General features: G+C 41.3%; 1 protein-coding gene across 1 annotated transcript in view; it reads left to right on the top strand.

Annotated features, from left to right (window-relative positions):
• LOC108796733 (cytoplasmic polyadenylation element-binding protein 2-like) overlaps positions 1-15,094 on the top strand; it is a 98,512-nt gene that overhangs the window by 68,239 nt on the left and 15,179 nt on the right. Inside the window, exon 5 of the mRNA XM_018568243.1 lies at positions 13,179-13,202. Coding sequence (XP_018423745.1) covers positions 13,179-13,202 — 24 coding nt within the window. The remainder of the gene's footprint in view (positions 1-13,178; positions 13,203-15,094) is intronic.

Genomic DNA, 15,094 nt, shown 5'->3' with positions numbered 1-15,094 from the left:
ATGGTTGAGTGGTTAGTTTGAGGTTGGATATGACTTTGATTAAAAATTTGTTCATCAGATTGTTTCCCTACATGTAACAATACAATAATTTGGAAATGGCGGTTTCTTCCAGAAACTGATAACATTAAAGCGGAACTACAACTAGCCTCTATTTGGATTGCAGTTGCCATGGTGCTGCACATGTGATCAGCTATGACACCAGCTATTAGAGGGCTTGAAAGTTCAGTTGCGCAGTGGCAACCTTGACAGTTGGCATGCCTTAAGGCTGGGTTCACACCTAGGCGTCTTGAATATGCGCGTTTGTCGCACGTTTTTACGCGGTAAAAAAACACGTGTTTCCGAGGCTACTTGGCTGTATCCCTATGGAAACGCCCGACCAAAACGCCCCAAAGAAGTACATGTACTTCTTTGGGTGTAGGGCGGTTTCCCGCACGTTCGTACTCGCGGAAAAACGCCCAGATGGGAACCATGCACATTGAAAATAATGGCATTTCCCCGTTTGAGCGTTTTTCCGCGAGTACGAACGCGCGGAAAAACGCCCAGGTGGGAACCGGGCCTAAAAGTAACTGCTTTGGGAGACCTTAAATTGGTGGTTAAAGGTTCTCTTTAAATTGGCAGTTCTTTCAATAAACCATTTTTATCAACTGAACATACTTGCATGCCTCACTGATTACAATTGCATCATCTGGACTAAAATACTGTGGGGGAATTAATCAAAGTTGGAGCAGACAGAATCTTGAGCAGTTGCCCATAGTAACCAATAAGCATCTCTCTTCAGTTAAGATAAGATTTGAAAATGAGACAGAGAAGCTGATTGGTTGCAGTGCAAATCTGCTTCAGAATTTGTCTGCTCCAGTTTTGATACATTCCCCCCTCTATGTTGGAAAAAGAAACCTGCTAATTTGCATTGGCTGGAGTGCGAGTTTGTCTTTAGCAGTTGGCTTTTACTTTAGCACCAAACAGCAAAGCACTTTGTCAGTTGTAAACCGTGACCCTTGGCACCAGGGGTTAATAAACAGAGGCCATGGACGGCTTGACCTCTAGCCCTCTGAGAATAATTATCCCTGTGCATAACTATTCATCTAATGAATGACTACTGAGCATACCAAGATGAATGTTTCTGCACGAAGTTACCCTCTACAGCAATTTATTTGGTGCTTAATCCAAAACAGGAGGACTGTTCCAATGATCTTGTCATTTGGAGAAGACATAAAAATGGTTTATGGTGACATGGTATAATCAAGTGCCATGTGCCCCAAGAAAAATGTTTCATTTTATGAGGGCTGGGAAAATAATTGCAGCAAACACAAGCCGTACATGTCTAGGCCCTTTCTGATTTACATTACCATTATGAATTGCCACCTCTAGCAGAATGGAGAATGTGAATTGTTCTCTGTGGTAAATCTGGTCATGAAATCTCACACTATTCACGAGTAATGATTTCCTACCTGGTGGGGTAGATTTACAGACCGTCATCCAGAGTATTTCCTAAAACAAAATAGAGAACTGTAACTGCATAATTTACAAAAAAAATCCTTGGTTGCTTTTTATAAATGATTCACATCCGTAGTATTTCTTCGATATTGGAGGATTGGGCTGCCTTAAGTTGTGCCTATGGGCAAAATGTAAAGCTGAACTCAAGTCAGATGTTAAAGACACAAATGAATGCAGCTCTGTAATCCTTAATGCATCAAATGTTTTTGTTCAATGCAAGCAGTATAAGTACCTGAATTTGATAAGGTATCTGCTTCTTGCAGTCCACTGTTTAGTAGAGCTCAGATTGAGGAATGGAGAATGAAGAGCCAATCGGGTGTGCTACCAATTGAGAGAGATGAGCCACCAGTGTGCTGGTTCTCCTTTCACTCTCCGCTCACAAGGTGACAGTGACACTGCAGCAGGGACAGATCAGGTCCCTTTGCCTGCCAGACAGGAATGGATTTTGTGGAGGTGCAAGGTACATCTTTGGACTGTATGGATAGAAATACAAATACTTTGACAAGTAAACAGTATCCTTATTTTTAGATTATCTTTTGTATTTTAGTTTTTGGGGGGGATTTTTTGTTTGTTTTTGCCTGAAGTTCAGTTTCTAGTTCTGACTGCATAGATTTATTTTTGCCCATTGCTCAGCAAAATGTCACTTATTAAAGTCCTCCCCTCAATGCCATATGCACTGGGTGATAAATTCACGTTCTCATTTTGCCAGCAGCTTTAAGCTTTGGTAGGGTCTCCCTGTGAACGGTTGATTGACGTAAAAGCAATGTGGGTTTGTTTCTCTTCTTGAAAACCTCTTTTCAGATCCAGTGTGAAATCTCCAATTAGACTCCAGTTGTTTAACACACTCAGTGAGCTAACAAGCCTCTGGGGCTGAGAGAGATTATAAACCTTTCCTCACCCGCTCTCCGCGTACCAGCCTTGACGTTTTTCACCTACCAGGGGATGTTGGCCTCTGTTGTGAAAGCGAACAGTGTTACATAATTGAGGACACAATTGAGTCCTGGCAATTTTTATGCAAATATCCTTAATGCGGTATTGCCCGCAGCACAGCTACTGCTTAATGGGCTGGTTCAATACTGCAGGTCAGTACAGATATTTTTTTCTAGGCTGGCTGACATTGGGATTAATTTTCCTGGATACAAGGGGGCCTCTCTGACTTAATGGACTTATTTATGGTTTTATAAAGAGGAACTTCACTGCCTGCAGTTTAACGTAACCCCAGTACAATTCAGCAAAACACACATGTATGTAGGCACAAGCAAAGTGTTTTGTTTTTTTCTATTGTGTTCCCCTCATGGTCCCCCAATAGACCACTGCATTTTATCAGAAAGTCAGTTGTCCAATATGGGGGCAGACACAGACCTGGCTTACTCTCACTGTTGTCTAGCAGCAGGCGCACAAGTCCCAATCAGGTCCCTTGACGTCACTCGGATCTGCCCCATAGACGCCTCCACGGCTGGTAGCCGCGGAATTTGAACTGTGTGTGATGTCCTCTCGTCGGCTGCCGAGGGACACCGCTCTCCATCCTGGAAGAAAAAAAAAACTACTACTTACCTCACCGCTCTCCATCCTGAGTTCCAGGTTGACAGGCTGCACCTGCTCTCCAGCACCTTCCCTTGTGTGGAATCACTAAAGTCTACTTACTGCAAGTAAAACTTGTGTTGACAAAGTTAACCCTTCACTTACTTAATTGCTATTATTTTGTAACTGACTGATATTGGAGTTTCATTATAGGCCTAATGTTAGTCATAGGGCCCATTCACACCAGATGCAGTGCATTCAGGTCCGATTCTGGCCAAAACGCACTGCATCACATTGTGGCCGCGTCACTTTTTTGTGAGGCAGGAGGGGGAGTGGCAGGCCATTGAAGTGAATGGCACTGGCACTCTAATGCGATCGGCCGCATGGTCCTGTGCGATCAAAATAGGCGCAGGTACGGTTCCATTCACTTCAGTGGCCCTCCACGCACCCTCCTGCCCCACAAAAAAGTGAGCTGGTCCGCGATGCAGTGCGTTCCGGCCAAAATCAGGCTGGAACGTACCCTCAGGCCTGGTTAACACCTGCGCATTCTGAGGACGAGTGCCAATGTGTGCGCTCGGCATTTATGTCTGTATAGTGGTATTCTGCATTGCTGTATAATGTATTGTTGAGTTTTATAGTCCTCTATACAGGGTCAAATAGTTGCAGCTGTGACTGGACCCTAGCATTCTGTCACTTGGGGGGCCCAGACATTAATTCACGCACTCCTGGCCCTGAGTCTAACCAATCTGTCTACATACACATACCTTTTTATTGATATATATATATATAATCATTGCATACGCAATTCTCTGATACTTGTAATCTTATTTATATATACTTTATTAGTTTTTTTTCAATGGTATGATTTAATGGTGAAAATTATTAGTGCCCCCCCAGTTTTGACTGTGGTATCTTATGTGCCCCCCCTATATATTGTTCCTAGAGTTGCCACTGCTCACTGCCTACATTGGATCACTGATCACATTATTTTGGGCATTTCATTTAGGTAGTTGGCTAGTCTGCATTTTAGCAGTTCTTTTAGGTGGTTCTCCGATGCAGTTTAATTTCTGCATAAGCTTTCCTAATCCCTATGATTCTGCAGCACACAAAAATGTTTTATAAGGTTTAGATACTGATGTGTTTACATAGGTGCACTGATGAACACCAACTTCTGTCCTGGCTAAAATAGCAGTCCTTTAAAAGAGATCTTTGGGGTAAGTGTTTTTTCCCATAGTTCTCTTAAGGGTCACGGGAGGACATATACTAGCATCCTCCCGTGATTCAAAGCTCAGCATATCGCGAGCTACAGCTCGTGGTATACTGAGGCCGCCGTAGCCAGGGCGGATCCTGACAATGCTGTTGAGATCCACCCATCTGCGTGAATGACAGGTGGCTCTGCCTATCTAGAGGCAGAGCCAGCTGTACCCGCCCCCTCCCCCATCCGTTCCTCCAGTCAGCACTGAAGGGGAGGGGGGGAATCCCTGCAGGGAACCGTGACTGAAAGTCACTGCTCTCTGCAGGTAGATGATCGAAAAGTGAGTGATTTTCACTCACCACACAGTTCTAGGGTATAAAATTCATTTCAGTACAGCGCTGCATGACGGAATAAACGTCAGTCAAAGTACCGCAGCGCTGAATACTGAAAAATGGCCTGGCCAGGAAGGGGGTCTAAACACCTGGTCTTGAAGTGGTTAAGTAGTATTAAACTTTCAAACTATTTTCTCAATAATAAATCCAGATCAAACAAATATACATTGCCCAGCAAGGCATTGCTTTACGTTTTTGCCCAAACACTTACAATCAACATGTTTCTGAACATCTGCTTCCAAGTCTCTTAGCTCAGCTTCCCTGAACTTCCTGTTCCTGTCCAGTACAAGATCACAAGTGACAGAGCAGACTCCAGCAACTGTTCATCTATTAGCTTGGAGAAGAGAGGAGAGTGGGCCAGGGTGTGTGTTTGTGGAGACACACACAGCTTACTAGCCCACACAGAAGGGTGTCTGCATAGCACTCTGCTTGAGAAAGGAGTCAATCTAAAACAGGAAGTCTGGATTAGTACTCAGGGGACCAGCTGATTCTGCAGGAAACTAAAGCTGGTCATATATATAGATTATCTGCAGACTTTCTATGGTCAGATGGAAAAAGTGCAACAGATTCCTCCAACTACGCTAAACTATGTGGATGGAGGAATCTCCCGCTGGGCCAAGCTTCAGTATCTTGCTAGTCAGCCTCGCTGGCTGTCAAAATACCTGAACACTCTGATTCGATGCAGCCAGCGGGGCTGACTAGCAAGATATTGAAGTTTGGCCCAATGGGAGATTCCTCCATCCACACAGTTTAGCATAGTTGGAGGAATATGAAAATATGCAGAAAATCTATAGGTGCATGGCCAGCTTTAAAGGAGAACTATGAGGTGAGTGCTTTTCACTCACCTCATAGTTCTAGCCGACCTGTGACAATGAGACTGTCACAGGTCGGCTCAGTAGATCGGGAGGTGAGCGAACACATAACGGCGTTCGCTCACCTCTCGATCCTGTCACGGCTCTCTGCCGTGACAGGGGAGGGGCTAGATTCCCCCCTCCCCGCTCCAATCCGCCAGCGCTGACTGGCGGAACGGACGGGGGCGGGGAAAGCTGGCTCTGCCTCTAGATAAGCAGATCCAGCTGTCAGTCACGCAGCTGGGCGGATCCAGACATAATTGTCGGGATCCGCTTCAGCTGCGGCGTCTTAGTATCCCAGCTCCAAAGGCTGTTTGTGTACGCAAACAGGCATTTGTTTGGATGCAGTCACGGTAAGCTGACAATTTTCCCCTGGCTCCTTTTGATTATTGTTTTGGGGTTTTTTTTAGTCAAAGGTTGTCACCAAGAGGTTCCAACAAAATTTACCCCTGGCTCAAATTTCAGCTGATTCCTGCTGATTATTTAAGCCATGTATGATGAATACCTTTAACTCTGTGCATCTTTTGTGAACACATCAGAGAGGAGGATTCCTTGTTCTGAATCATTTAGCTGTTTGAATTTAAGCTTGAGGTGTTGAGCTATGTAAACAGGTTTTTTTGTTTTTTTTAGCAAAGTTCCGCCCCTGGTTTATTTATTTTTTATTTTTTTTAATAATTGTTTTTTGTTTATGTTTAAACTTTTTTTTTTTGCCTTTTAAAACTTACTATTGCTGTCCACCTTAAAGAGCAGCATTAGGACTCCATGTTGCATGATGCATCAGGCACTGTCATTCGTAGTCAGTGCATTAAGTGAACTGTATACCAATGCACTGATTAAAGGGGGCACTGTCAAACACTTGTGTAGCCCCAGACAGAACAATGCAGTGAAAGGTGAAAATGCTGTACCCACTGTCAGAGCCTGCAAGGCAGCAAGTTAAGCGGAAATGACTGGGGTACAATATTGCATAAAGGTTTATGCTGTAAGGAATGGCTACACACCAATACTAATGTGCAATTAAAGAAAATGTAACATTATATAAAATTTTTGTTAAATACCTGGGTTTAGATACACTTTTATACAGCAACGTTTCTAGTGTGGGAGCAGGAAGGGTTCTTCCTCCGAGTCATTCAGCTGAATCCTTCAGCTGTGTGTGTAACCTGAGATCTTGCTATTTTTAGGATTGCGCAGCTCAGCAGTAACAGCATAACAGGTGAGTATAAAAAATTTTTTTTTAGTCCTGAGCCTAATATATGAAAGAAGGTATATTTATTACCGTATGCTTAGGAAATGGACCTGAAGATGCAAAAGCTTTATGACTGTGTAATTGGTTATGTAGGAGGTAATACACATGTGACCAGGCAGCAGCCACGTTTTGTTTTGACTGGACGAAAAGGCAAAGTGGTGAGTATGTAAGGTGGAGGCACGCACTGCTATTATAGGCATTGTTATAATCAGATTTCCTCTTGCCTCACAAGCCCTGCAGGAAATAGTATTGCACGTGTACAAATGATTTCTAAAAATAAGTAGTAGATGAATGGATGTGCTAATGCTAGCCACTGTTGTATGACCAGCATGTGATTCTAAGGGAGGTGTCTTCTCTTTGTTAGAACCATTTATTTATTTCATCCCATGTGATCTAAGCCCTGTTTGTAATCTATAGGAACACTGTGAACACCCAATAAATTATACATGTTACTGTTTTTTTTGTTTTTCCAGCTCGAACAATAGAGAGAAAAATCAGAATTTTGTAATGGCTAACGTGCAAATTATATTCTTTAGAGGCTAACTAAAAATATCAAAAGTGCATCTCAGTATTCATGGAACGATCAAAGATTTCAGTGTATCAAGTAGAGCTGCAGCTAACGATTATTTTCAAAATCGATTAGTTAGCCGATTATTACGTTCGATTAATCGGTTAATCGGATATAACATAAAATACATTTTTAAAAACGGCTCCATTGATGGGACTACTAGTTTGTATTGAGATTGCAGTCCATCACAGGAGCAAGCTTGGAGCGGTGGAAGTAAAAAAAGAAAAAAAAAAGTGTGGTGTGCAATATAGTGAAATGAAAAGTGTAAAATTATACAGCAATCAATGCAGAATGGCACCGGCTATAGAGGACTATCAAAACCCAGCAATAGTACATTATACAGCACAATGCAGAATTCCGCCAGCTATAGAGGAATACAACAAATCCCAGCAATAGTACATTATAGCTGGCGGTATTCTGCATTGTGATGTATAATGTGCTACTGATGGGTGTTGTACTCCTCTATAGCTAGTGGTATTCTGCATTGCGCTGTATAATGTATTATTCCTTGATTTGTAGTCCTCTATACAGCGCAATGCAGAATACCACCAGCTATAGAGGAGTACAACAAATCCCAGCAATACATTATACATAGTGTAAAATGTATTGCTGGGATTTGTAGTCCTCTGTATAATATACAGCACAATGTACCATCAGCTATAGAGGAATACAAATCCCAGCAATACATTATAGAGCACCATGTGTGGGCAAAGTGCAGGCTTATCTGAGCAGTCTTCTAGCAACTTTGTTTCTGAGATCGGGCCTGTCTATCTACCGCCCACACCTGCTCCTCCTTACTTCTTCTCCCCGCGTCCCTGTGCCGATTGGGATTTGGGCGGGCGGTGAGCGTGAGGTGGGGAGGAGGTGTGGCGAGCAGCGTGTGTGGAGCCGTGAACAGGGCCAACCAATCGGAAGCCGATTAATCGATGATTGAAAAAGTTGACAACTTTTTCAATAATCGATTATAATCGATTATGTCGATTAGTTGTTGCAGCCCTAGTATCAAGCCCCATGACACATTCCAAAACTCGCATATATATGTTCCGGAAGCAAACCTTTGTTTTCTTAATAAAGCTATAATTTTCTCTCCCCCCCCCATTATTCTCTTCAGCACAAAGAAATTTTTTTGAAATCTATATCCCTTCGATTTTTTTATTTCTTTATTTATTGTTAGAAAGGGGCTTGTGTTGAATTGACAAAAAAGTTCTTACAGAATTGTCAAGTAATGTGAGTCAGTCTTTGTGGCACGTGTACAATGTTATTAGGCACATTTTGTGTCCCATTTCAATTTCCAAAGGTTTTTTTCTGTTTTTGCTTTGATTTCATAATCCTAAAAAACAATGCATGAGATCTTCCGTGATTGGATGAGAAATGTAAGAGGAACCATTAGGGTATGTGCGCTTGTAAGTGTAGTCTGCCATTTAGTCTGCTTTGATGCCATGTATTTCAGTGGATAGAAATGAAGTCACTAGGTTGTAAAGTCTACTTGAAAGTAATTTTTTAATTAACTTTTTCCTTTTTTTTTTATTACATTGTGACTTGGAAGTATAAAGAACACATATTGACCCTACATATCTGTGGGTCAGTTTTAACCATGTGTATGTATGCCACAAGGATTTAATTATAAGAGTAGAAAAACCCCACTGGAACAGCTAAGTATGTAGTGTGATGAACAGGCATATGCAAAATTAAGCATTTTAAGGGCCATGATCCTGCAGCCATATAAAGGCGTTTCTTGAAGTAGCATAATATGCAGCTTAAGTTTAATAGTCAAAAATAAAAGATCGTTTGATCCTAGTATTAGGGCAGCAGACATTCCAGGATGAATGTTTAAAGCTGTCATTAACAGTATAATACAGATATATCAGAATTATATTCTGACCATCAGGAAGAGATCCAGGATTGACCCCAGCACAGTTATCGTGCATGTCATCCATGTATAATGTATAAGAACTTTTGGAAAACAAAGTTGTGCTGTGTTTGAAACCAAAGGGGAGTGGGTAACCAGTGAAAATCAGTTCCGCTCAACAAACATAAAGCCTGTGACCATAGGTAGTGGCAGTCCTGTTACTGTGAATATTGGAATAACTTCTTAAATGCCAAGAATGTCTACCTGTAGTAAGACTATCAGGCAGGGTAGGTACAGCAAGAAATTAAACAAGTTCCTAACCCTAACGCAAAAGAGATCAGAGAGAGAGAGAAAAGTAGTTGCATTCCCTGTTAGGTCTCGTTCACACCTAGGCGTATTGCATATGCGCGTCTGTCGCGCGTTTTTTTTACCGCGATTTCCGAAGGCTACTTGGCTGTATCCCAATTAAAACGCGCAACAAAACAGCCCAAAGTAGTACATGTACCTTTTCAGGCGTGGGCCGTTTTGTAGCGCGTTAGGGACGGGCGGAAATACGCCAAGGTGGGAACGAGACCATTGAATACAATGGGATTTATATTTTTGAGCGTTTTGTAGAGCGTTCGTCGAGCGTAGAACACGCTACAAAACGTTCAGGTGTGAACAAGGGCTAAAGCAGTAGTGCTGGTCAGATAAATATCTAACAGCCAACACCGCAGTAAAATCAGTGAGTTGGGAAGCACAGAAGGAGCATGATGTCAAAACAGGTCTGCATTATGGCAGCCACCCTTATAGGTTATTGTGGGATGTAAATTCCCAAGATCTCACCAGAGAGCTGACTCAGAAGTCCACAGGCTCAGCAGTTTAGTAGAATAAGGCATAAGAGTCATCCCCGTGGGTGCAGGAGCATGAGTGGTATAAGAGCAAGAAAGGAGCTCTGTGTCCTCCAGAACCACAGTATGAAATATAAGCAGATCTGCATAAGCATACAACCGTTTCTGCATTATAGTATAGGAAACCTCTTCAGAGGTAAACATGCCCATTTTTTGTTCCATGGCAACTTAAACGTATGGGTAAATTACAATAGCATTGTTGTTGTATTAATGTTCTTTCATAGATTTGGCTGCTTTAAGAATATTATCCTCATCTTGGGAATGCAGTATGAAGACTATGAGTATTCTCGTAGGGGCGGTGTCCACATGAGGGCTCTTTTGTGCATGCTCAATGGTGAATAAAATGACAGAATACAGTTGCATGACTTCCTTTAGCCACTTTTTTCTAAAAAGTCCTCAGTATTTTTGCTCTCTCATCCCTCAGGAAAGCCAAAAAATCTAATATTATTCTGCTTTAGGCAGTCCTCTATAGCTTCCAATTTGTTATATTGGTCAGAGAGTTATTTATGAGTATTTCTTCTATCCACATTAAAGGGTTGCACATTATTTTCTAGATCACCAATCCTCTGTTAGTTAGGGTAATGTTTCCTTCATATTTTGCATGTCTTGTTTGAGAAAGATCAAGTCCACATTAATACTATCAATATGAGCAGCTAGGGTAGCCTGGCAATGTTGTATAGCAGTCGTGATCTGTGTCGGAAAAAGCTCTTTCTCAGCAGCATGTGAATCCTCCTCCATGGGAGTTGTGGTAGCTGGCACTGAGGGATTGTCTTCAGGTTTAGAGCGCTCCCTCTGATTGCAGAGAAGAGGAAACCATACCTGTAGCTTGGTACTGCAGTGCCTCAGCATCAGAGCCTCATGTTTCCGGATGGTGCCATCTTGCGGGGTTATTGCTGGGTGAACTTGGCCAAATGATCCCCTGGGCTTTGTGCAGCACTGTGGCCAAGTTTGAACATGGCTGTGGGTGAGGCAGAGAGAGCAATTGTTCCAGCAGCATTGGCAGAAAGGATGTCCAGAACTTGGCAGGTTCACATCAGGATGATACAAATGTCAACACTCGCCATCAGTGCTGCTTACACCCGCAAGTCCGGCTCCATCCCCTCACTTTATCATTTTTACTTCTTCCTTTTTCCATTGTGCCTTGTCATATGACTTTGTAGGGTATTCTGCTGTATTTTAAGGTAATGCAGTACCCATACTTGTTCAGATTTATTTTGTAAACAAGTATGTAATTGATCATATTTACTATTCAGTGAGTCATCATTGGTCTGAGCTTGACCCATAGATTTGGTTTGACATTAGAGGAAAAGTACAGTAGTTAAACTGCATCATCATAGGCAAATATGGATATCCTAATGTTCGTATTTTTAATAGACTAATTCAAGGCAACAATGTTTGCCTGATGAAGGGACCCTATGTGGCCCCAAAACATTGTTCGCTTTGTGATCATGTGAACATGCTTCAATAAAAGACATGCTTGCATCACTATTAGAGTGCTGGTGACATTTCCTGATCTTTATTATAGACTAAAAAATATGGCTAAGAAGCACTATCCAATCGTTAAAACTTGAGGCTGATTGACTGGACATTTATATACCCTTAAAAGAATCAGATTTGTTTTTGGCATGTCAAGCACGTTTCCACTGACAGTTTATAAGAATACCCAATATCTTGAAGCAAGCTTTTTGTGTACACTACCTGCCAGTAGTTTGTGTAAATAATGGAAAATGCCTGCTCTGGCAAGCAAAGTCATTAAAGGAGATCTTAAATACATTTTATACCAGAACGATCATTTTAAAGAGATAGTCCACCTGGTGTATAATCTTGCTAGATGCTGGCTGATTAAAAAGTACATTAGCCTATTCTTATCTCTTGGGTAGCTTAAGAGCAAAAAGGTTGAGCTCTTACGTTTAAAGTGTATAGTTAATTTCTTAAGTATTTGAACTTGGTCAACTGTTTTAGTTGTTATGTTTTAGGGTTCGGGTGCAGTTTGGGTATAGTTGTCTAGTTAAGAGTAAGGTTAAGATTACGAGTTAGAGATGTGTGTGAAAATACTTAAGCACTGGGTTCTTGGTACCGATAACCAAATACAGAAAAATACTAACCCTGTATCTACCTGTCATTAAGAAACATAAGGATTGCCATTTCTGTCCCCCTTTTGAGAATGCCTACCTGTGTCCAGCTTCACTTTTCCTGAGTCACTGATGCAGAGCAAGCATGCACCAATAGTCCGTAATCTTATTACTGGGTCAGTTACTCATGGTACTGAAGACAAAGCATGAGTATTGAGGATGAATGCCAACAAACATGCATTTTTATGAAAAGAGACAACAATGAAAGTGTACATATTTTGTCATGGCAGGTTTCTTTTAAAATATTTGGACAGCTGGGCCTGGAGTGAATTTGTGCTTTGCCTATGCAGGGCGAAGCAACAGGTTTAAACTAATGTGCCTTGCCCCAGCAGCACATACTGCCCTTTATTTCACTCCATTCATCTGCCGTCCTGGGTAAGCTTAAGTCATAAGTTGCTCTAGTTGGAGCTTACACAGAGTTGATCCTACTTTATACCTGGAAGTGCAGGGTATTTCTCTTTGCTCCTAGCAGGGAAAAAAGAGAGTATATGCATTGGGGCACCAAGGTGAACCTGTTGTGTTTGCCCTCCATATGCAAAGTACTGCTCTGCTTTAAGGTGGCCATACTTTGCAAATATCAGAACCTACCGAAATTCACAGTAGCTGCCTCTGTTGGCACCCTTTCGGCTGGCATCCCTGAATCAGCTGATCGAAGGAGCTGGTCAGAAAATCTTTGTACCAACAGAGCCAGTAGCCTATGAGCTGCTGGCTTTGTTCGGGTATTCTGACAGTGGCTGGCAGCCGCTGTCAGAAATAAAACATACAGCGGGGATTCCGTGATCAATGCGCTCGTAGCATTGATGGAGGAATCTGCTCTATTTATTTAACAATAGAGCAGTGTATGGCCAGCTTTAAACACAGAGATCTTGGCACTAGAACTGCTGCAATAAAGTGAGAGGTGTTCTGTGTGAGTACCGCAAAACAAAATATCAGTTTTATTGGACTGACCTTTTTAAAGTGAAATTTGCGAGTTGGCACAGGTAGTCGATTGAAATAAGTGATTCTATGAAACATTGACAATTTTGTCCTTTGTTTACATGCAGCAAGGAGTTATGGCAGAAGACGAGGTAATCAATTTATCTATTTATTACTAAAGCTGAATTAACAATTGTTCCACCTGATCGATTCCACTTGTCCCCTCCCTTTCCTCAATCAAAATTCCCTAGACACAACTTCTATGAATCATATGCTTATATTAACATACAAATTGATTACTAATAGAATGTTTTATCAAATCTGAACCTTTCACATTTGATCATGATTGATCTTGTTTAATGTTAAATGGCTTACCTATGTGACCCTCCATTTTTATTTAATATGTATAGACTTTTTTTCAAAAATTCGGTCATGTTTATATGTGTACTTGTGTGCCATTATTGCAATATCGAACACCGTGACTCAAGAGAATTCAGAAACAAACTCTTGTATTATGCTGCTTCCATTAAAATAACATATACATGTATAGCTTCCAATAGGCATAACTAAAATCCACAGTGACCTGGTGCAGAATGTGTTCCATTTATTTACATACCATTACCCGCTTCCCAGCTCTTATCCATGTGCATGGAGCAAACCCAGCAAAACTTAATATCGGTGTTCTTGAAAGGAACCCGTTGGGCTAGATATGTGGATGCTTCCATTGCTGACTTCTTTTTCAAGGTGTAAGTCCAGGGCTGCCATCCTTGTTATTGCTTCACCAGTGGGTAAATCATTGGCTTGGGACACGCATTAGTCTATTAGTATAACAGGTGTCTTGAGCATGCATCATAACCAAACCAGCAATGGCAGCTCCCACATTTCTGTCCTGATGTGTTAGTTTTCCTTGTTGAAAGTAAAACCCAGGAATTTGGTTTGTTCAGTAAACTGCAATGGTGATCTGAAAGGAATTGTAAGACACTAGCGACCAAATTTCTGAAAGCAGATCCCTGAAAGATTAAAATGTATGTCAAGTCAAAATATGTTTTCCCTTCATTTGCTGTCTTACAGATGCATTGGAAAATGAGAGGAAATCTTAGTTGTCATAGAACAAGCATACCCATAGGAAGATTTCCCTTTATCCTCCTCCTGGTGGAAACTTAAATTTTTGGCTTTTCCCTAATTTTCAGTTCTGTTAATAATGGTCACCAGGAAAAATTAGGGTTTATCTCCCTATTGGAAACACAGCAATAAGAACCTCAAAGGATTGCTAACCCCTCACTACTCTATCCAAAATGTAAAAAAACGTTTTGTATTTGGATACACATTTAAAGGTTACTGCACTTTGCACAGTGCTCAGGATGAGCCTGGTGGTCACACACATAATAATCTGATTAAATAATTGATCAATTAATGTGACTAAACTGGTTCAAATTGAATTAAAATTGCAAATGGACTCTCCATCTGATCTATTTTAATGAGATTTAGACGCCATGTCAATCAGCTGTTATGGAATCGTGTCTGATTTATTTGAATACATATCTGTTGTCTGCTGGAGAACTAATTGTAATTCAGATCGATGAAATTATATATTGTGAATCATTTACTTTTATAACTGATCATATTTTAGAACTATACCACGTGTTGTATGGTACAATATTTTAATAGATCACTTCAATAGATTGCGATCGCTTGTGCCTAAATTGATCACAGATTGCTTATGGCTACCTTGATGTTGTCATTGTAGAACAAGCTAATGATGATGCAGACTTTCCTTGCTGCAGTTTATCTAGATGTCCTTAGCAGCAGTTCATAGAAAGGACTCATCCCCTTACTATGTAACAGATTGCAGAAACCACAATGTCTGATTGCTTGCTATTGAGGGATTGCTATTCCAGTCCTCGCTTGCAGTCTTTGTATGCTTACAACACCTTCTGGGTTGTAAATTTAGCAGAACATGTTTTTCTGGCATTAAGCATTTGCTTGGGAAGACATTCTTGTTCGGCAACCCTGGTGCAGCTGGTTAGTCGCTTACAGTCAGGGT

The sequence above is a fragment of the Nanorana parkeri genome, unplaced genomic scaffold, assembly GCF_000935625.1.
Source record: "Nanorana parkeri isolate BGI_ZX_2015 unplaced genomic scaffold, ASM93562v1 scaffold1161, whole genome shotgun sequence".
In the NCBI taxonomy this organism is placed as follows: Eukaryota; Metazoa; Chordata; class Amphibia; order Anura; family Dicroglossidae; genus Nanorana; species Nanorana parkeri.
Note: the sequence above shows the minus strand (reverse complement) of the source record. Positions and strands in the feature narration are given on the sequence as shown.